The sequence below is a fragment of the Aegilops tauschii genome, chromosome 7 (genome assembly GCF_002575655.3).
Source record: "Aegilops tauschii subsp. strangulata cultivar AL8/78 chromosome 7, Aet v6.0, whole genome shotgun sequence".
Classification (NCBI taxonomy): domain Eukaryota; kingdom Viridiplantae; phylum Streptophyta; class Magnoliopsida; order Poales; family Poaceae; genus Aegilops; species Aegilops tauschii.
In genome coordinates, this window is record NC_053041.3 from 623,303,917 (window position 1) to 623,326,358 (window position 22,442).

Here is a 22,442-nt window from a genome sequence, read left to right on the forward strand (position 1 = left end):
AAACTCACTGGCACTCATATTTTTTTAGATTTATTTCACGATTTCAGATAATGTGTGTTTAGTGGGAGATATGTTTCCCTCGACTACAAGGACATCTATGACAACTTTATCAATTTTAAAATTATTTTCGGGCTTAGTCTCACGGGGATGCTCACAGGATTGGCAGGCGGGCGTACGTTAATACTTAATACCGGTGAGTGTATGTGTATATGTAAAAGCATCTGCGTCTGTGTTAGCGGTCCCATCTGCATAAACCCAGTCAAGCATGAAATACGTTTCTCCTCAATGGAAACAACGATTGTAAAACCACTGCGAACAACAAAGAAGACAAGATCTGCGAAGGCCCCCTTTCTTTCCCGTCCCAACTCGACTCCTCGCCGTCCACCGCAGCCCACCGCGCCGTCGCCTGGCCTGGACCCCCGCCGCCCCTCTCCAGTTTCGGCCCGACGGCGGAGCGGTGAGCCCCAGGTCAACATCGTCGCCCAGGACCCCTTTCTCTCCCGTCGATTCCTCGGTCGCCGCGGGCTCGCGCCGCCACTGCCTGCACAGGTTCGGCCTCTGCAACCGCGTTACTGTATACACCCAGCAAGGATCGATACGGAGATTTGTATTCCCGAGCGTTCTGATCCCCCATTTGCAGATTTCAACTTTTGTCCCCAAATCCTCATATCCTGAACGTGTGATTCCTGAAGCCCGTGGTTCCCTGTTCCTGAAAAGCTCCATCTCAACTGGGGAGTTTTCTTCCGAATTTGAGTCTAGGCATGGGTCTTGTGTTCCGTAAAAGCTACATCTCAACTGAGGATGTTTTTGGCCATTGAAACAACCCTGGGGCAAATCATCCAATCCATTGTAAAGTGGGGCAAATCATTCAATCCCCCCGGTTTTAACCCATCTTCTATAATTTGTCAAGCTAGCGCACTCTTGTTTTTTCTCTTTACAGCATATCGTGCTCTTGGCATAATATCACATTGTTACCAAATGGCGCCTAAAAACGCCAACATGCATTGCAATGCCTTGTAGTATCTACAATATTTTTGATATATCGTTATCATGACGATGTGTGTCCATGGCTTCAGCAGGGATGGGCTTGTGCATTGCTATTCTTGGCATTGTGCTGAGTGAGTGGTGCAGCATTTATTTGAGCTAATGAAGTTTACATGATAAACTGGCTCGCTAGTCATAGGAACATGCTAAGCGTGGCCTCTTTTTTACCATCTCCGTCAGTTTAATAATAGAAATGTCAATCCCTGGCCGGCTAATTATAGAAACATTCTAAACTCTGCCTTTTCCTCCCTCTCCTTCAGTTTTCCCCAGAGCAAAGCAGTCACACGATCCATCTGGACCGGTCCCTTTGCTGGTAAGGAAACCTATCTTGCTTGGATCGTTGTTCGTTCATTTTGCTTCCTTCTATATGTTGTGAACAATTGAATCTTTTTTTTATTCGAAGATCAATCCCAGTCGATGCCATCCCATCCTTGCCCTGCATTTTTCAATTTCGATACCATCTGATCTGTTTTTGCTCAAATTTTGCTTCATTTGTTTTTTTGAGATGTTTATTCACAATTCCTTGCCGGAAATATTACCATCCAGGGGCGGAGCCAGGCAAATGCAGCTTAGAATTTTAAGTTTCTCCTGTTGTTGATCATGGTCCTTTTTTATAGTAGCAGGGAGATCATGTCCCCTGGTCCATTGTGCATAATGAGTTGATCACAAGTTGAAATGGACCCTCCTCCAGTTGCCGATCCTGGACAAACCAAGGATAAAGGTCAGCCACACATATCAGAATCAAGAACGTTGTTTCTCAACTTTAAGTCACTCATGGTGATTCTGAGTTATGACTACATCGGTTATAATGAATGACTTATATATGTGTTTGCAGGTGTTGGATCTAAGGGTGAAATGGATCTCCCAGTTGCCGATCCTGGACCGGTGAGGGATGAAGGTGAGCTTCTCCGGTGCCCGTTTTGCAATTCTGAAGCAGTGTACAAACTAGCACAATTCTTGCTCCCTGGTTTGGCTGCGGTCTGTGTCGACGGTACAACTGGTGATCTGTTCAGGAGCCCATCTGATGTTGCTGTTGACCTCAGAAAAGAAATGGTGGACAGCATTACACAAAGAAGTGAAACGTTCATAGCCGATGTTGAGGCGGAACAAAACGCTGACAATGAAATGTCGGATGACCCTTATGAGATCGTGTCAATATTCATGGATGATTTCAGTCGCACGAAAAGGAATATCATTGGCCATGTCTCTGGGTGGTTGCTAAGTGACAGCCGTGATGATAAGATCGATGACTTTGTCCAAGAAATGGAGATGACCCGCTTCTGGCCATTAGAGAGGAGAGAAGCGATAGCCGAGGTCCTCCTCAGGAATGTGGACATTAAAACCAAGTTCCACTGCCCTGAGAAATATGAAAATGAGGAACGCCTTGCTGATCACAAAGCACAGTGTAGCTTCAGGCCTGTCACTTGCCCAAACGAGGGATGCCGAACAAAAGTCTCTGTTCGTTGCATGCAGGATCATGATGCAACTTGCCTTTTCAAGATCCTTCAGTGTGAGCAAAACTGTGAGAAACGGCTTCTGCGGCGTGATATGGATAGACATTGTGTCACTGTCTGCCCCATGAGGCCCATGAAGTGCCCTTTCGGGTGTGATGATTCGTTCAGTGAACACGACCTCGAGGAGCACTGTTCAGAGAGTCTCCAGCAACACTTGCTTAAGGTCCTTCAGGTGATTCACAAGAATAATTTTACAGCTGATGAGCTAAAGGAAACTGCTCTACGACTGGAGAAGGTTAGGCTTTTTTTATCTTGGAATTTGCAAGCTGCAACATATCTGTTTTCACTGCTCTTTTAGGGCATCTCCAATACAGTGTCGCAAAACGGACTCACTATCCATCCGTGGACACGTCCATGGACACGGGTACAGAAGCGTGCCATCCAACCACAATGCCCAAAACGTCCGCTTCTATTACATTTAAAAAGATGCAAACTTCCGCCAAATAGCTAAAATCAACCTTCTGCTAAACAGCACAGCTATGGGCCGTAGTCTTCCGCCAAATGAGATCAACTTTCCGCCAAATAGCTAAAATTATGCAATGATTTAACATTCTCCTCCCGCCAAACAGCCAGCAATAGCCACAGTCTTCCGCCAAATAGCATGATCATACAATGATTTAATCACGTAGGTATTATCCTTCCACCAAATAGCAGCAGACGTGGGGTACGTGGTGGCTTTGATTGGCTAGGCGGACGTCCAAACTCCCGCAAACCTCCCGCGGGTTAGCTTCTGGTTTGCGGGATTTCAGACGCGTGGATGTATGGGACACCATGTTGGATGTCAAAAATGGTCCAGATGCGTTGGTGCGACGCTTTCGGGAGTTTTGCAGCATGGTGTTGGAGATGCCCTTATTTGTATTTAATCATTGTCATCAATATGTATGTATATCTTTAAAACAAATGAATAGACTGAACATATGTTATTACTAAATGATCTCTGCAGTCTGAAGATCGTGGTAAACTGGCTAAAGCTCGGGATGCTAGATCTCTAACTAGTATTGTGAAGGATCTTGAAGCAAAGAAATTTCAATGTTCTGGTGTAGTATCTCATGTAAACCTTGGTGGTTGACACGTGAGGTGTGGAGATGGAGATAACCACAGGATAACACCGTACATGGAGATGGAGATCACCATGGGACCGCCGTGTACATAGAGATGAAGATTATCATCGGTTGCCAAAAAGGGGCTATACCGTATCATACTTGTATAAACTGTTTGTGAAAGTTTATCCCTTATATATATGCACCCTTCTTTTACATGGTAAGATTTTTTAAGTAAGGTGATCTTTCAAAGAATGTTAGTAAAGTTGACTCCCCAATTGTCGTAAAATCACATGTCAAGTATATTTAGTGGTGCGATTATAAAATTAGTGTTCTGCTATTCCTCCTTGACGTGACGGGTTTGTGTCAGATAGTTATGTGTGAAGCATTGGCTAACTTGTTAATGCTACCAAAATAATTTTGGGCCTCGAGACATAAGAGTTCGCGAGACATGTGATGTGCCCAACAAACAAGTCACATAGAGATATTACCAAGTGTTGCTTACCGTGTGATCTAGTCTTCTAGCAGTGATGCAAAAGCTCAGTAATCGACATGTTGACCTCGGATCTTGAATCATCAAGTATTGACGGAGGATTGTTGATTTTAGTGGGAGTATTATTACAAAAATGTTCAATATGGATTACTCTTGGTGAACACATGTAAGAAAAACTTGTTTGGTACCCATCATTTGAGTTGGTTTTCATTTGCGAATATATGTGTTCAACTTGTTTGGTTGCGACTGAGGGACGTAGTATTTCATTCATCGATTCGAGACGATGGAAGCTTTCCCGAACCCCAAATCCCTTGCTCTCAGCTGTCATTCTCCTCGATTTCAGTCTCGACGCCCTCATCTCCTCCTTCCCACAGTCTTTCTATAGGTGTGGTTGTAGGAGTGGTTGTCAGATACATCAATAGCTAGTACCAACTGCTGATGTACTTGTAGGCACTAGTACTGTCGCCTGCCTTTGTCTCTCCCCTCTTTTTTCACCCAAGGTCACTAGTAAAGCGGTGTTTAATCCATTCACTTCTTGACATGATTTGGGTTTATTAGAGAGCAGGTGGTTCTCAGTTCCCTACATTTGCCTACCCCTTCTGTTTTGAGACATGACTTTTCGTCGTCCCCCCATAAAATAAGATCCCTCACTTAAAGCTCGAAGGGTGCTAGATTTATCATGTAGTAGTACAACTATTTTTGTTGGTGAAGTTCTTGACTTTTGTTATAGTGTTCATGGAACAGAGCAAGATTTGTTCTCGACTTTACTCCTGCATTTTTAATCCGCTGCGAGATTCTTGCTGGTGCTTAGGTTCAGGGCTTCGGGCTATTTTGTCATGTCAAGTAGTACCTAATCGAATTAGCTTTGTAAGGGCATTTCTAACCGATCCCCAATACGGCCATAAGGGTTTACTCCCTTACGACGGACCTAGCCGATCCCCTAAAAATGTTAACAGAGTATAATTTTTTACTCCAACTCTCTATGCCCCCAAAGACTTCCCTAAATATACTCCATCGTGCGGTGGCCGAGTAAAACTCCCTCTCGCCCTCCCGCGCCGCGCTGCCTCCCGCCCCCGCCACCTCTACCGACGACCTCTGAGCCGACCAGAATGGATAGCCAACCCTCCCCCCTCACTCACCCCGCCGGCCACCGGCGCCGGCTTTTCGCCTCCGAAAACCACCGACGCGCTGCCGCCGGTGCCGAAAAAAGCTTGGGGATGACAAAGAACCACTAGGGTCCAAGCTCTGCCTCCAACCACACCAATGGTGTCCGGGGTGGCCACCGTGTCTCCGGCAATCACATGCACGCCCTCCTGCCGCACCTACCAAAGGCAAACGGGCTCGAAAGCCGACGACGGTGGCATCGGCGCACGCCGAGGCGGCCGCCAAGAAGAAGATAAAGAAGACGGTGTCGGCGCCTTGTCCAAAGCCTATGCCTCGTGTGGCAACCTCGGCTGCCCCTACGGCGACTGCTCTGGCGCGAGCGACGGCCGCAACCGGCAACAAAAAATGCGGCTGCCAAGTCATTCGGGTCACCTCTTTTTTAAGCACTTGACCAAGCCTATTTCTATAGAAAAGGACTCGATGAAATGCCAACAGGGTAAAAATAAAACCCCGCGTCACGTTGGTATTCGATAGTGATTGTTCGTGATCATAGTGATTGTTTATAATGCTTGCTTTGACATTGTAGAGCGGAGATGAACACGGCCGAACTCCTCGCATCATTGGGGTCCTCGGCCACCGTTGGTCTTGATGATCTCAACTATGACTCGTTTTGGAATCGTTCGGCAACCAAGACACGGAGGAGGCCGAGGAGTAGGTCCAAGAGGTGGTGGCCGAGGAGGAGGTGGTGGAGGTGACCGAGAGGATGGTGATGGTGGCCGTGAGGGTGGTGGTGGTGGTGATGGTGGCCGAGAGGATGTCTAGGTTGATTTCTATGCCGAGGACGTCGTTTAAGTGGTGGTGGCCGAGAGAGTGGTGGTGCATGCCAAAGATTGGCTCGATCCACAACATATACATGCTATGTTTGTGGTGATTTTGAATCAAATATTGTGTTTCAAGTGATGCCCTTTGGGTGAACTTCGCATGTTTAAATTTGAAAAACGCGGTGATGAAACTTTATGTTATGACGCTTGTTGCTGTCCATGCTTTAATTTGAATGATTTTAAGATATGTATTGTGCAGAGATTGTGTTTGTGTGGCTAGTATACAAAACGGCCACAAATTTGATTTTACTCCGCTAACTATAGGGGATCGGCTATGTGCAGCCACCGTTAGTGGAGTAAAACTTTACTCGACTAACTTTACTTCAACTTTTACTCCACTAACTTTTAGGGGATCGGTTAGATGTTGGTTGGAAACTGGAAGATATATGAGTGTAGAAGTAGAACTACTATTGATCTAAGAAAATTTTCTCTGAATGTAGCCAATCTTCTATGTTTATGCATGTAATCATTATGAGTCAAAATGGATATGCCGTGAACAATGCATGCAACAGTAAAGTTCCTCTTTCCGAGGCTTAAAGTTATGAGTAGTATACCTTTCAGGTTCATGTAGAAAAACACATGGTCATTTCTGCTATTGTTCCTTGAGTGTGTATTTTCTCCGTACCTCAAAACATATTCATTTCTTCTAGAGAAGTAACCATACTCCAATAGCACGCCTTTATACTCTAGGAAATAGAAGTAGTATCTGCAAAACAAGCTTCAGCTTGTGTAGAAGGACCAAAATAGGCATACTAGTCTCTCTGTCCTTTAGTTAATTATCGTAGAATCATATATATGTTCTGGTTTTAGTCCAAAGACTCTTACAACAAGGATCTATAGAATTAAATAAAGCTTAACACTGGCACCAGTAGTTGATCAGTTTAGTAAATGTGCACCAGTACTTGATTGTTTCAGGTCAGGAGTAATCAGGAAGAACTAATCTCGCAAAAAAGGAAGAACTAATAGGTTCAGTCGTGGACTCGGACAATGAGGCGCCATGTTTGTTTCTTCCCGTGAATGAAAGGGGTAAATTTCCCGTGCAATTTTACTTCTGTGTGTGGGTAAAACCCCTTGTACACATGAAACAGAGCAGGAGCTACTAGATTCTTGCTCATGTTCAGGTTCAGGCCTTTTTTCATGTCAAGTACTACGATTTTTTTTTCAAATTTTACTGGTGGATTTGATGCAATTTAAAATTCCCTTTATGAACTTAAGTATTTGAAGTTATTCTTAGCATTACTATTTCCTTCTATGATAAATGCAACTAAAACATTGATGCGACTTTTGCTGCTTCCTTGAACTTTACATTTGATAGTTTGTATACATGATTCTCATCATATTTGCAGGGCAAAAAAGGAGCCTCAAGTTCAACCAATATCAAGTCTTACTTTGATGCAAGTCAAGTCAAGCCACAAATTGCAAAATGGCAGTCGAAATTTGATTATTTGGATTTTGCTTTATGGATCTGCTTATGATTGTGTGCCGCAACTTGTTCCCGACAATTGTAATTTGATTCATTATGCGGATTTTACTTTATGGAGTTGTTTATGATCGTGTGTTGCGACTTGTTCATGACGTTGTAATTTGATTTTGTAGATTTTGCTTGATGGAGCTGCTTATGGTTGTGTGATGCAACTTGTTTTATGTTCGCATGAAATTTTAATTTTGAAAAGATGATGTTTGTTGCATTTTCTAAGCCATGCTTGGTCTGGGTTTATTGAATTCTTGCCAGAGTGGCAGGCAAATAGGATGTACAGATCATTTCAAGTGTCACCTGAACATGATATTTTGATTTGGGATCATGATTCAACCAAATGAAATATCAGCATACATTGCATTTCATTTCATTTCCACCAAATGAAATGAGAGGTGCCAAACGGGTTGTTAGAGTTTTTGCATTTTTCTGTTGTAGATCAATGGCACCACCTACTCAAGTTTCCAGTTTTGCATTGAAATCAATCCTTGGTAAATATAAACCTGTTATAGAAATCCAAGAGTTGTTCTCAGGCATGATAAAAAAGAACATGTTCTAGAGGAACCACTTTGAGAGGAACATGCTGAAAATACTAATGCTGCTGTCTGGAACGCCTGCGGGGGGCTTGTTGATGAATTAACTAAAATCAGTTGCCTCACTCTTGCATGCCTCGAGCCGGGCCTGCAACAACAGTTCCTGAAAATAGAGGCTTTTGGTATGATCGAGAGTCTCAAGGGTATGTTCAAAACAGAAGCAATGACCGAGAGATAACGTCCAGAGGCCCTTGATAGAGTGCAAGCTAAAAAAGGTGATCCGTTTAGTCCACATGTGAGAAAAATTGTTGGTTACATGTAGACTCTGGAAAGGCCTAGCTTCTCTTTAGGCCCTGAGTTGGCCATAGATACAATTTTGGCTTCACTTTTGGCTAGATATGGCTCGTTCATCTTGAACTACTACATGCATGGCATGGATAAGAAACTCACTAAGTTGCATGAAATGCTTTAAGATGGCAAAGCAGGACATTAAGAAAGGTGCACATCCAAGTGTTGATGGTGCAGAAGCTGACAAAGTTTAAGAAGAGTTCTTGTGCTAAGAAAATAGCTAAATCAAAGGGCAAAGATAAGGCTGTGATCCTCACTCCAGCTGTTGAGCTAAAGTCGGGGCCGGATTCAAAGACCATGTGCTATTATTACAAGGAAACTAGTCATTAGAAGAGGAATTGCATCAAGTAGCCGGAGGCCCACGGCAAGAAAAGTGGAAATACAACTTCTTCTTCTTCTCTAGGTACACTTATTGTATATGTTACAACCATTTATCTTGTTGATGTTTCTACTAGCTCTTGGGTACATCATATACCAGATCAGTTGTTCATATTTATAGCTCGATGCAGGAGATAAGAAGAACTAGGAATGTCCCAAGAGCAGAAGTTAACATATGCGTCGGTGAAAGGATTGAGATGGACCTAGAAGGGGGTGAATAGGTACAATTACAAATTTCAATTCTTACTTAGCAATTTTAGGCAATAATGCGGACTATGAAAGTGAGCCTAACAATTGCAAAGGTGGATCTAGTGCTAAGAAATATATTCAACAACAAAAACAAGAAGCAAGGTCAGTAAGCACAATATATTGTAAGTAAAGACTAGGAGACAAATATCCACAAGTAGGGATTTATGGTTAGGGATAACCACAACTCCGGGAGACAAGGATGTATGCTGATGCTCACGTATTTTGAGTGAAGCTAGTCACCGTTGGAGGGGAAGATGTTACCACGAAGGCTCACCCTATTCTCCCCTTGAGACAACACCACAAAGGCGTTTGTCAACCACTAGCGGTAGAATTTGAGGTGGTGTCCAAACCTTCACAAAGTTTCCGGGGGTAATGACGATTCCTCCTCGGAGTACTCCTACCGCCTAGGAGTCTCCAACCTCCAAGAGTAATAAGATCTAGGGGGGAAAGCTCAAGACCTTCTCAAATCATGATTTGCTTCGTTCACAAGAAGGGTAGGGAGTGGACCTTTCTTTTGATTGGAACAACTCTCAAGAACTCTCACAAATCGTCTCGACCTAAGATTTAGTTTAGGAGAGTATGAGAGGGAGTACTTGTGTTCTTGGCAAAAATGTAAGTGTAGTAGTCAACTATCTACCAGAGTGGGAGAGGTGTATTTGTAGTTCCAAGAAAAGTGACCGTTTGGTGCACAAACTGACCTGCCCGGATGATCCGGATATCTACCTGGATGATGCAGGCATTGGCCGGACAGTCCAGCTAGGGATCCGAATGTTCTGGGTGGGTCAACAAGAACAACTCACGGAAAAGAGGTCCGGATGTCCGGGGGGACTCTAGGTGCAACTTGAAACTGGTGGTTGTGCAAAGGGCAGACCTGATGTCCGGGATGCCATCCGAACGATCTGGACGTAACCGGATGAAAATGCCATCTGTTTAGTCATCCGGGTGTAACCCTATGAACACACTCTCTGTTTAGTCATTCGGGCATTCCATCCGGGCTGCGGTCGGATGATCCGGATTGGGAACTGGACGATCTAGGCAACGCCTGGACGATCCGACTACCTGTCCGTATGATCCGACTTCAGCTCAACCCTTCGGTGTCTCCTGGTCCTCTAGCCAGACGATCTGGGATAGAGTCCGGATGATCTAGGCGATGCCTGAATGATCCGACAGAGAGACCATGTAGATGAATATCTTGACTTGGGTTTTGGCTAAGTGGTTTTTCTGAGTGCAATTAAGTGAGGTACTGGTCATGACATATATGAAGATGGGTATGTGTAGGATGATAGTGACATGAAGATATCTTGAGCAAATCTTGAATGGACCCCTTCGATCCCCTCTTAATAGTGCAGAATCCCTATAACTCAAGGTTAAATGAAAAAGCCTACGCTTCTTTTCTTATTATAGTCATGCTTGAGTCATATATCGTTTTGATGTGTCCATGGTCCCTATACAATGATGCCAAAGGGACGAACGTCCTGTGTACACTTAGCAAACATAATTAGTCCCCTGTATGTATTTCTTCATCAAAATCAAAGTATGATTAAGGGCATGATTGCACTTTCAGTCAGGAATAGAGCAACAATTTCTACATTAGCTGTCGACACCATGCAATTTAATTTACCTTTAGGATTTGTAATGAAACTCGATAATTGTTATGAAGCTTCAACTTTAAATTGAAACATTATATCTGCCTTATGCTCTATGAGACAAGGTTATGAATTCAGTATCAAGGACAACGGGTTTTTTTTTTATATTTGACTAATATATTTTGTTTCTTTGCACCGATTGTGAATGGGTTATTCATATTAGTTCTTGAAGGTGAATCTGTCTATAAAATAAATGTCAAGACTTAAGCCTAACATATGCGATTGCATAGTTTTAGATTAGATACTTGAGCCACTCATCATGTTTATAATTGGACGGAGCCGGGTACAGTATATGAATTACTTGTGTACTCTCCACATCACACACGCCACTATCATAGTTTCCCCGCTCGATTCTCACTACTAAGTAAGGGTTTCCCATGGACACGGTCACAGTAAGGGTTCTCCGTCAATCCCCTGTCAATTGCAAAGGCGGGGACGAGAGGATATTACTCTCACCTCTTTACCCCTATATCCCAACCTTTACAATGACATTAACATGCACCATGGCCATACATGGCGGATATGCTGAGTAGGGGCCCTTCACAACATTAACGGAGGTTATCAAATCAAACATTCAATAGAGGATCTCATATCTCTATAAGCGTCCAACACCTATACATACTAGGGTTTACCCATAATCCTGAGAACTAAGGGGATTACTTAGACATGAAGATAACAAGCATTATATGAATGGCGGTGACAAACATGAATGATAAATCAAGCAATCCTCTAGGGTTCGGTATTACAATGGAATGGAGATGAGATGGCAGTGAAGATGGTGATGGAGATGGTTGACGCCGGCATCTCCTTGTACGTGGTGTTGGTGATGGCGATATCCTCCTTGCTGATTTCCCCTTCAAGCCCCTTGAGGCTAGGCCCTCACATTGAAGGGACACAACGAGGCTGCCTCACCACCACCGCCATGACCGATAGGATCAGAAATGACCCAACATGCCAAGTTCAGGAAGAGGTGTTGCTGGGACACGAGAGGCATTGCTATAGAGCGGTGGAGCGCTCGCTATAGCTTTAGGACACACAAACCAAACCTTGCTTGCCCGAGCTACCATAGGTTAAGGGAGCACGCGTCTAAACTGAGCTGGCCCGTAATACGCAAACAAGGAAGAAGAGAAAACACGACCGAGCCATAAGCCCCGCCGACAACATCGGCCGCCCCGTGGCCTCCTCCATTGGTGGTGAGGGGTTTGGATGGGTTGCTTTAGGAGTGGCTTCCAGAGTCGTTTCTCTTGGCGTTGACCTCGTAACCAAATCAAACTACTCTCATACCAGTAATATTGAGTTCATTGCACATGTAAATAAAAAAGAATATGTTTTGGAATTCGCTGTCTTTATGCACATACACCAGCTAACTCAGCTGCATAAACCGAAATAAGAATGAAATGCGTTTTTCCCTAATGAAAACAACAATTTGAAAAGCTCTCCGAAGAACAAAGAAAGCAGATATGCGAACCTCTGTTCCTCTCCCGTCCAGCTCGACTCCTCCGCCGTCCACCGCTCGCCCACCGTGCCGTCGCCTTGCCTCCCCCTCCCGCTCCCCCGACTCCTCTCTCGAGCCTCGGCTCGACGTCGGAGCGGTGAGCCCCAGGTCAACGTCGTCGCCCAGGACCCCTTTCTCTCCCGCCGATCCCCCGGCCGTCGCGGACCCGCGCCGCCGCCTCCACAGGTTAGGCCTCTGAAATCGCGTTTCTGCATACACCCAGCAACGGTCAATGCGGGGATTTGTATTCCCGAGCACTCTAATCCCCCCATTGCTAGCTAGGATGTCCACGGATTTGTATTCAACTGTTGTCCCCAACTCACCATACCTTGAACATGCGATTCCTGAAAACCGCCATTCCCCGTTCCTGAAAAAGTTCCATCTCAACTGGGGGCAGATCCTTCCGCATTTGAGTATAGGCACGGTCTTAGCCCATCTTCTAGTAGTTTGTCAAGCTAGGGCACCCTTGCTTCTTTCTTTTTCTTTTTACAGCACATCCTGCTCTTGTTTTAGTACCACATTGTTTCAGTATACTTGTCTGCATTGCAATACCTTGTAGTATCTACGAAAAGTTGCTATGTTGTTACCGTGTGGCGAATAGAGTGGCTCGTGCATGAACTTGTCATGAAGATGTGAGTCCATGGCTTCAGCAGGGATGGGCTTGTGCATTCTATTCTTGCTATTGTGCTGCCTGATTAACTGAGTGAGTGGTGTAGCATTTATCTGCGCTAATAACTGGTTTCCTAATTATAGAACATTCTGAACGTTGCCTCTTTTCGCCCTCTCAGTCAGTTTAATAATAGATAGAGGGGTCAGTCCCTTGCTGGCTAATTATAGGAACATTCTAAACACTGTCATTCCCCTCATCGCTGTCAGTTTTACCCAGAGCAAAGCAGTCTCTCGATCCATCTGGACCCAATCCCTCTTTGCTGGTAAGGAAACCTGTCTTGCTTGGATCGCTGTTCGTTCGATTCGCTCTCTTGTTTTCTCTGCTGTGAACAATTAAATCTGTTTTCCTTCGAAGATCAATCAATCCCAGTCGACGCCATCCCATCCCATACCCCCGTTTTGCAACTTCAATACTAGCTGACCGGGTTTTGTTCACATTTTTTTCTCTTCTTTTTTTAGATGTTTATTCGCAATTCCTGGGTAGACATAGTACCATCCAGGGGCGGTGCCAGGGCCTCCAGATCAGAATGTCAAATGCATCTTAGAATTTTAAGCTTCTCCTCTTGTTGATCATCGCCCTTTTCTTTTCTTTTTAGAGTAACAGGGAGATCAAGGCCCCTGTTCCATTATGCATGATTAGTTGATCCTGGTCCTGACCATGTTGCTTGTCATGCATCTATAGGTGTTTGATCACAGGTTGAGATGGACCCTCCAGTTGCCGATCCTGGACCAACCAAGGATGAAGGTCAGCAACACATATCAGAATGACGAACATTGTTTATCAACTTTAAGTCACTGATGGTGATTCCAAGTTATGTGTTTGCAGGTGTTGGATCTAAGGGTGAAATGGATCTTCCAGTTGCCAATCCTGGACCGGTGAGGGATGAAGGTCAGCTTCTCCAGTGCCCGTATTGTGATTCCGAAGCAATGCACAAACTAGCGCAATTCTTGCTCCCTGGTTTGGCTGCGGTCTGTGTCGACGGTACGACGGGTGATCTGTTCAGGAGCCCGTCTGTTGTTGCTGTTGACCTCAGGCAAGAAATGGTGGACTACATTACACAAAGAAGTGAAACGTTCATAGCTGATACTCTCATTGAATCGGAGGTGGAACAAAACGCTGACAATCAAATGCCAGATGACCCTTATGAGGTCATATCAATCTTCATGGATGATTTCAGTCGCACGAAAAGGAACATCATTGGCCATGTCTCTGGGTGGTTGTTGAGCGACAGCCGCGAAGATAAGATCGATGATTTTGTCCAGGAAATGGATATGACCCGCTTCTGGCCACTAGAAAGGAGAGAAGGGATCGCCGAGGTCCTCCTCAAGAATGTGGACATTAAAACTAAGTTCCACTGCCCTGAGAAATATGAAAACGAGGAACGTCTTGCTGATCACAAGGCACAGTGTAGCTTCAGGCCTGTCACTTGCCCGAACGATGGATGCCGAGCGAAAGTTTCTGTCCGGTGCATGCAGGATCATGATGCAGCTTGTCTCTTCAAGATCCTTCAGTGTGAGCAGAACTGCGAGAAACGGCTTCTGAGGCGTGATATGGATAGACATTGCGTTACTGTCTGCCCCATGAGGCCCATGAAGTGCCCTTTCGGCTGTGATTCTTCGTTCCCTGAACATAACCTCGAGGAGCACTGTTCAGAGAGTCTCCAGCAGCACCTGCTTAAGGTCCTTCAGGTGATTCACAAAAAAGGTTTTACGGCCGATCAGCTGAACGACCGTGCTCTAGAGCTGGAGAAGGTTAGGCTTTTGATCTTGCAATTTGCAAAGTGTAACATATCTTTCTTCACTGCCCTCTTATTTGCATTTAAATATTGTCATAAATAAATACATATCCTTGAAACAAATGAATAGACTGAACATGTGTTATTACTAAAATGATCTGTACTTTCTGCAGTCTGAAGATCGTGGTAAACTGGCTAAAGCTCGGGATGCAAGATCTCTTACTAATATTGTGAAGGATCTTGAAGCAAAGAAGACACCACCAAGTTGATTAGCTTGAAGGATCTAATATACGCCAGAAATGTGAGCTGGATATTGGCATGGATTAGTTGCAGAGTTGTTTCCGCACAAAGTATATAGAGAAGTAACCTAAAATTTGAGTCTTTCTGTCACTTTTTTTCTTTTCGTTATGATTTTGCAGACAATCAGTTAGGTTTTTCCTGCGTGTTTTTGTTTGAACGGAAATCGATCCAGTTTTTTTAGATGTATTTTTTTCCGTTATTGATGTATATTTGCAATTTTTGTTTCTATGAAACAAGAAGTACATGAGATGATAATGTATTTTCTTGAACAAACAGTTCTATGCTTGATTAGAGCTTGGAGTGTGTGTTCTAGTTCCTGGTGGTCCTTTGGAAACATAATTGATATTTCGTTCCCTATTACAGTTTCTACATCAGCCCCATTTGCAGAAGCTCGTGATCATTCAACCAAAAACTCCAGCACCAGCCCACCCACAAGGGTTTTTGCCACAGGGCAGATGCCCACCCAAACATTCAAAATACATGTTCATGCCATATGAATCCTGTTATGGTAGGTTGCTCAGTTTGATATGGAGGCATTGTCCATGAAAGGTGGTAAACTTGTCTCTGGGATGCAGTGTTTTTCCTCCTGTGCTGATTTGTAGCTCATGTTGTTGACACTGGTGGGAAAAAATAACGGACTCACTGTAATGCTTATGTACCCTTTTGGGAACTGCCGGATAGATCATATTGACATTCCGATATATGTATTTTCCAAACTTATTTATTAGTCTGTTGAAAATTTGACAGTGGAATAAAATGGAAAATATTTGTACTTCATTCATGGTTTCTTGAGTTGTTTGGAGGGCAATTCTTGGTTTGTAGCCTAAGGTTTTCATGCCATAACACCTCAGACATGTGTTTGGTTCATTGTTATAGTTGTGGCTTTGCCACAATTCCTGAACTATATAGTTCACATGCTAATTAATACTAGAATTCTTGCCAAATCTTGTGGTGAACATTTTGTTCGCCACACTTTGCCTAAGAACAGTCGTGCCAAAGTTAGTCATCAACTAAACACAGTCTGAAAGACAGGGGACATGCCAAACTTTGATACGTGGCCTATGAGTAGTTTGATCGATTATGTTTTTGTCAGGGTTTTTTTCGCGTTGTCCAATGCAAATTTTTGGTTACAATTCTCAATTACAATATGTTATAAAAGCATAACAAAAAAGGCCATACCACAAAAGGAAATCTTCAAGACACATCCAATGTGAAAAATTTCCAAACAGGCAAGCGCTATCCTTTGAATAGATGAAGAAGAATATTACCAAAAATCAGCATATTTCGCTTACAAAAATGTAGGACCACTTCAGCCGCTATCATGGAGACGTAGAACAAACTATTTCCTCCGACTTTCAATTTCGTTTTGAAATTTAATAGATTATAATAGATTAATAAATGTGTTGTATCTAGGCAAAAAATAAATATGATAAGTGCCACATGTGTCGCACGAAGGCATTCGGTCCAAACGCCTTAATCACCATTGGATCAATTAGCATATGAATATTGAAACAAAACCAGCACCCACACGTGTGGCACCTAAGAGAATCTACAACCACTCCGCGCCCGTGGACGTCCACTCCGCGCCCGGGCGCATCTGCGGACACTGGCCGATCCAGCCTCAAGTAATGCAATTCATATCTGAATACCTCAAATTAGAAACCTCAAATCCATAACATGCAACATAGCGATCTTTAAGCGGAGCTCGTCCGGTCGGCGACTCGCCGTGGCCATGTCCGACGGCCGGCTGCGCTCCCCGGAGTATTGGTCCGGTCGCCGGCAAAGTAGAGTAGGGCATGGGACACGAGCCGGCTGAGGGGACTCAAGGCGTCGTCGACTCCCATGCCCTACTCTTCCTCGCCGGAGCCCGAAACCTGTTGGGTGCCGGTGGACATCAGATCGATGCACTAGTAGAAAACAGGGCTTTGGTTCGGCCAGAAAAGAGCATTAATCCCGGTTGCATTATGAACCGGGGCTAATGTGAGCATTAGTCCCGGTTCGAGCGGCTAGGGCACCATACATCCATTAGTCCCGGTTCAAATGGGACCTTTAGTCCCGGTTGGTGCCACGAACCGGGACTAAAGGGTGCGATGCCCATTAGTACCGGTTCGTGGCACCAACCGGTACTAAAGGTTAGACCTTTAGTCCCGGTTCGAGCCACCAACCGGTACTAATGGGGTTCGAGGCATTAGTACCGGTTCATGGCACGAACCGGTACTAACACTACTAGGAAAAGGCCTGCTAGTGGCGCACCTGTTTTGGCTACTAATTGCGCACTACAGGTGCGCCACTAGCATCACGCCATTAGAATTTTTTACGAATGGCGCACCACAGATGCGCCATTAGTATATCCCACGGTGCGCCATTACTATCTGACTTAGTAATGGGACCTTTAGTCCCGGTTGGTGCCACGAACCGGGACTAAAGGGTGCGATGCCCATTAGTACCGGTTCGTGGCACCAACCGGTACTAATGGGGTTCGAGGCATTAGTACCGGTTCATGGCACGAACCGGTACTAACACTACTAGGAAAAGGCCTGCTAGTGGCGCACCTGTTTTGGCTACTAATGGCGCACTACAGGTGCGCCACTAGCATCACGCCATTAGAATTTTTTACTAATGGCGCACCACAGGTGCGCCATTAGTATATCCCACGGTGCGCCATTACTATCTGACTTAGTAATGGCGCACCACAGTGCTTAATCTCAAGTCAAATCGCACTCCGTGGTCAAACTTTCCGGAAGGTCACCCATCCTCACACTACTCCAGCCTAAGCACGCTTAACTTCGCAGTTCTATCCAACCCCAGCACCAGCTCACTGTTGGAAATATGCCCTAGAGGCAATAATAAAATGGTTATTATTATATTTCCTTGTTCATGATAATTGTCTATTGTTCATGCTATAATTGTGTTATCCGGAAACCGTAATACATGTGTGGATACATAGACCACAACATGTCCCTAGTGAGCCTCTAGTTGACTAGCTCGTTGATCAATAGATGGTTACGGTTTTCTGACCATGGACATTGGATGTCGTTGATAACGGGATCACATCATTAGGAGAATGATGTGATGGACAAGACCCAATCCTAAGCATAGCACAAGATCGTGTAGTTCGTCTGCTAGAGCTTTTCTAATGTCAAGTATCAGTTTCTTAGACCATGAGATTGTGTAACTCCCGGATACCGTAGGAATGCTTTGGCTGTACCAAACGTCACAACGTAACTGGGTGGCTATAAAGGTGCACTACGGGTATCTCCGAAAGTGTCTGTTGTGTTGGCACGAATCGAGACTGGGATTTGTCACTCCGTGTGACGGAGAGGTATCTCTGGGCCCACTCGGTAGGACATCATCATAATGAGCTCAATGTGTTCAAGTAGTTGAACACGGGATGATGTGTTATGGGAACGAGTAAAGAGACTTGCCGGTAACGAGATTGAACAAGGTATCGGGATACCGACGATCGAATCTCGGGCAAGTATCGTACCGATAGACAAAGAGAATTGTATACGGGATTGATTGAATCCTCGACATCGTGGTTCATCCGATGAGATCATCGTGGAGCATGTGGGAGCCAACATGGGTATCCAGATCCCGCTGTTGGTTATTGACCGGAGAAATGTCTCGGTCATGTCTACATGTCTCCCGAACCCGTAGGGTCTACACACTTAAGGTTCGGTGACGCTAGAGTTGTAGAGATATTAGTATGCGGTTAACCGAAAGTTGTTCGGAGTCCCGGATGAGATCCCGGACGTCACGAGGAGTTCCGGAATAGTCTGGAGGTAAAGATTTATATATGGGAAGTCCTATTTTGGCCACCGGAAAATGTTCGGGATTTTTCGGTATTGTACCGGGAAGGTTCTAGAAGGTTCCGAAGTGGGGCCCACCTGCATGGGGGGACCCACATGAACGTGGGTAGTAGGGGCAAGGCCCCACACCCCTGGTCAAGGCGCACCAAGATCCCACCTTAGAAGGAATAAGATCATATCCCGAAGGGATAAGATCAAGATCCCTAAAAAAGGGGGATAACAATCGATGGGGAAGGAAAATGATGGGATTTCTTTCCCCCACCTTTGCCAACGCCCCAATGGACTTGGAGGGCAAGAAACCAGCCCCCTCCACCCCTATATATAGTGGGGAGGCGCATGGGAGCAGCACCCCAAGCCCTGGCGCCTCCCTTCCTCCCGTGACACCTCTTCCTCCCCGCTTGCGCTTGGCGAAGCCCTGCCGGGATCCCGCTACTTCCACCACCACGCCGTCGTGCTGCTGGATCTCCATCAACTTCTCCTCCCCCCTTGCTGGATCAAGAAGGAGGAGACGTCCCCGCTCCGTACGTGTGTTGAACGCGGAGGTGCCGTCCGTTCGGCGCTAGGATCATCGGTGATTTGGATCACGACGAGTACGACTCCATCAACCCCGTTCTCTTGAACGCTTCCGCGCGCGATCTACAAGGGTATGTAGATGCACTCCCCTCTTTCTCGTTGCTAGATGACTCCATAGATTGATCTTGGTGATACGTAGAAAATTTTAAATTTCTGCTATGATCCCCAACAGTGGTATCAGAGCCAGGTTCATGCGTAGATTCTATGCACGAGTAGAACACAAAGTAGTTGTGGGCGACGATTTGTTCAATTTGCTTACCGTTACTAGTCTTATCTTGATTCGGCGGCATTGTGGGATGAAGCGGCCCGGACCGACCTTACACGTACTCTTACGTGAGACAGGTTCCACCGACTGACATGCACTTGATGTATAAGGTGGCTAGCGGGTGTCTGTCTCTTTCACTTTAGTCGGATCGGATTCGATGATAAGGGTCCTTATGAAGGGTAAATAGCAATTGGCATATCACCATTGTGGCTTTTGCGTAGGTAAGAAACGTTCTTGCTAGAAACCCATAGCAGCCACGTAAAACATGCAACAACAATTAGAGGACGTCTAACTTGTTTTTGCATGGTATGCTATGTGATGTGATATGGCCAAAAGGATGTGATGAATGATATATGTGATGTATGAGATTGATCATGTTCTTGTAATAGGAATCACGACTTGCATGTCGATGAGTATGACAACCGGCAGGAGCCATAGGAGTTATCTTAATTTATTGTGTGACCTGCGTGTCAATGAAAACGCCATGTAATTACTTTACTTTATGGCTAACCGTTAGCCATAGTAGTAGAAGTAATAGTTGGCGAGACAACTTCATGAAGACACGATGATGGAGATCATGGTGTCATGCCGGTGACGAAGGTGATCATGCCGTGCCTCGAAGATGGAGATCAAAAGGCGCAAGATGATATTGGCCATATCATGCCACTTTACGATTTGCATGTGATGTCTGTCATGTTTACATCTTATTTGCTTAGAACGACGGTAGCATAAATAAGATGATCCCTCACTAAAATTTCAAGAAATGTGTTCCCCCTAACTGTGCACCGTTGCGAAGGTTCGTTGTTTCGAAGCACCACGTGATGATCGGGTGTGATAGATTCTAACGTTCGCATACAACGGGTGTTGACGAGCCTAGCATGTACAGACATGGCCTCGGAACACATGCGAAACACTTAGGTTGACTTGACGAGCCTAGCATGTACAGACATGGCCTCGGAACACAAGAGATCGAAAGGTCGAACATGAGTCGTATAGTAGATGCGATCAACATGGAGATGTTCACCGTTGATGACTAGTCCGTCTCACGTGATGATCGGAGATGGCCTAGTCGATTCGGATCATGTATCACTTAGATGACTAGAGGGATGTCTATCTAAGTGGGAGTTCTTTAAATAATTTGATTAATTGAACTCATTGTCACGAACATAATCTAAATTGTCTTTGCAAATTAAGTTGCAGATCAATAGCTCGTGCTTAAGCTCCCTGTTTTAATACGTTCCTAGAGAAAGACTAAGTTGAAAGTTATTGTGAGCAATTGTGTGGACTAGGGCCGTAGTCTGAGGATTGTCCTCACTGCTACACAGAAGGCTTCTGTCCTTGATGCACCGCTCGGTGTGCCAACCCCTCTAGCGTCGTCTGTGGATGTTGTGAACATCTGGCAGACACGTTCTGATGACTACTTGATAGTTTAGTGCGCCATCCTTTACGGCTTAGAGTCGGGGCTCCAAAAGCGTTTTGAACGCCATGGAACATATGAGATATTCCAAGAGCTGAAATTGGTATTTCAGGCTCATGCCCATATTGAGAGGTTTGAGACCTCTGACAAGATCTTTGCCTACAAGATGGAGGAGAATAGCTCAGCCAGTGAGCATGTGCTCAGAATGTCTGGGTACTTCAATCGCTTGAATCAAGTGGGAGTTAATCTTCCAGATAAGAGATTAATTGACAAAGTTCTCCAGTCGCTATCACCAAGCTACTAGAACTTCGTGATGAACTATAACATGCAGGGGATTGAGATGATCCCAGAGCAGTTCGCGGTAGGCCGCGGAAGTAGAAATGAAGAAGGAGCATCAAGTGTTGATGGTTAACAAGACCACTAGTTTCAAAGAAGGGAAAGGGCAAGTAGGGAAACTTCATGAATGGGAAGCCAGTTGCCGCTCCAATGAAGAAACCCAAGAACCCAAACCCGAGACGAAGTGCTTCTATTAGGGGAACTGTCACTGGTAGCGAAACTGCCTCAAATACTTGGTAGATAAGAAGGCTGGCAACTTCAACAAAAGTATATTTGATATATGTGTTATTGATGTGTACCTTACTAGTACTCCTAGTAGCACATGGGTATTAGATACAGGTTCAGTTGCTAAGATTGGTAACTCGAAACAAAAGCTACGGAATAAATGGAGACTAGCTAGGGGCGAGGTGACGATGCGTGTTGGAAGTGTTTCCAAGGTTGATGTGATCACCATCGCACGCTCCCTCTACCTTCGAGATTAGTGTTGAACCTAGATAAATGTTGTTTGCATTGGTGTCTGCGTTGAGCATGAACATGATTAGATCATGTTTATTGCAATGCGGTTATCCATTTAAGTCAGAGAATAATGGTTATTCTGTTTACATGAATAACACCTTCTATGGTCATGCACCCCATGTGAATGGTTTATTGAATCTCGATCGTGGTGATACACATGTTCATAACATTGATGCCAAAAGATGTAGAGTTGATAATGATAGTACCACTTTTGTGGCACTGCCGCTTAAGGTCATATTGGTGTAAAGCGCATGAAGAACCTCCATGCCGATGGAGTTTTGGAGTCACTTGATTTTGAATCACTTGACACATGCGAGCCATGCCTCATTGGCAAGATGACTAAAACCCCGTTTTCTGGAACAATGGAACGGGCAAGTGACTTGTTGGAAATCATACATGCTGATGTGTGCGATCCGATGAGTGTTGACGCGTGCGGTGGATATCGTTATTTTCTCACCTTCACCAATGAATTGAGTATATATGGGTATATTTACTTAATGAAGCATAAGTCTGAAACATTTAAAAAGTTCAAGCAATTTCAGAGTGAAGTTGAGAATCATCATAACAAGAAGATCAAGTTCCTGCGATCTGATCAAGGGAAAAGTATCTGAGTTGTGAGTTT

The 22,442-nt window shown here is 44.7% G+C and overlaps 2 protein-coding genes across 3 annotated transcripts; both read left to right on the forward strand.

Moving 5' to 3' along the window:
• The first annotated feature begins 345 nt into the window (after positions 1-345).
• LOC109780884 (uncharacterized) lies at positions 346-3,863 on the forward strand. Its single transcript, XM_040396947.3, has 5 exons — positions 346-549; positions 1,305-1,357; positions 1,665-1,765; positions 1,880-2,793; positions 3,502-3,863. The coding sequence occupies exons 3-5, from the start codon at positions 1,720-1,722 to the stop codon at positions 3,625-3,627; spliced, it is 1,086 nt and encodes a 361-aa protein (XP_040252881.1). The 5' UTR covers positions 346-549; positions 1,305-1,357; positions 1,665-1,719; the 3' UTR covers positions 3,628-3,863.
• Positions 3,864-11,167: 7,304 nt separating this feature from the next.
• LOC109780883 (uncharacterized) lies at positions 11,168-15,636 on the forward strand. 2 transcript variants are annotated; one of them, XM_073505447.1, is made up of 4 exons: positions 11,168-11,674; positions 13,565-13,613; positions 13,695-14,620; positions 14,778-15,257. In XM_073505447.1, exons 1-4 carry the CDS (start codon positions 11,468-11,470, stop codon positions 14,871-14,873), a joined length of 1,278 nt encoding a protein of 425 aa, XP_073361548.1. In that variant the 5' UTR covers positions 11,168-11,467; the 3' UTR covers positions 14,874-15,257. The 2 variants fall into 2 exon arrangements, with proteins under 2 accessions (XP_073361548.1, XP_040251022.1); XM_040395088.3 differs by lacking the exon at positions 11,168-11,674 and adding an exon at positions 15,268-15,636 and having other exon boundaries at positions 12,960-13,613; positions 14,778-14,905.
• Positions 15,637-22,442: the final 6,806 nt, after the last annotated feature.

Coding starts and splice junctions, on each gene's coding strand:
- LOC109780884 (XM_040396947.3), top strand. CDS start 1,720: ATGGACCCTCCTCCAGTTGCCGATCCTGGACAAACCAAGGATAAAG. Junction 1,766..1,879: donor TGGACAAACCAAGGATAAAG/GTCAGCCACACA, acceptor ATGTGTTTGCAG/GTGTTGGATCTAAGGGTGAA. Junction 2,794..3,501: donor CTGCTCTACGACTGGAGAAG/GTTAGGCTTTTT, acceptor TGATCTCTGCAG/TCTGAAGATCGTGGTAAACT.
- LOC109780883 (XM_073505447.1), top strand. CDS start 11,468: ATGGCAGTGAAGATGGTGATGGAGATGGTTGACGCCGGCATCTCCTTG. Junction 11,675..13,564: donor CATGCCAAGTTCAGGAAGAG/GTGTTGCTGGGA, acceptor GTTTGATCACAG/GTTGAGATGGACCCTCCAGT. Junction 14,621..14,777: donor GTGCTCTAGAGCTGGAGAAG/GTTAGGCTTTTG, acceptor TACTTTCTGCAG/TCTGAAGATCGTGGTAAACT.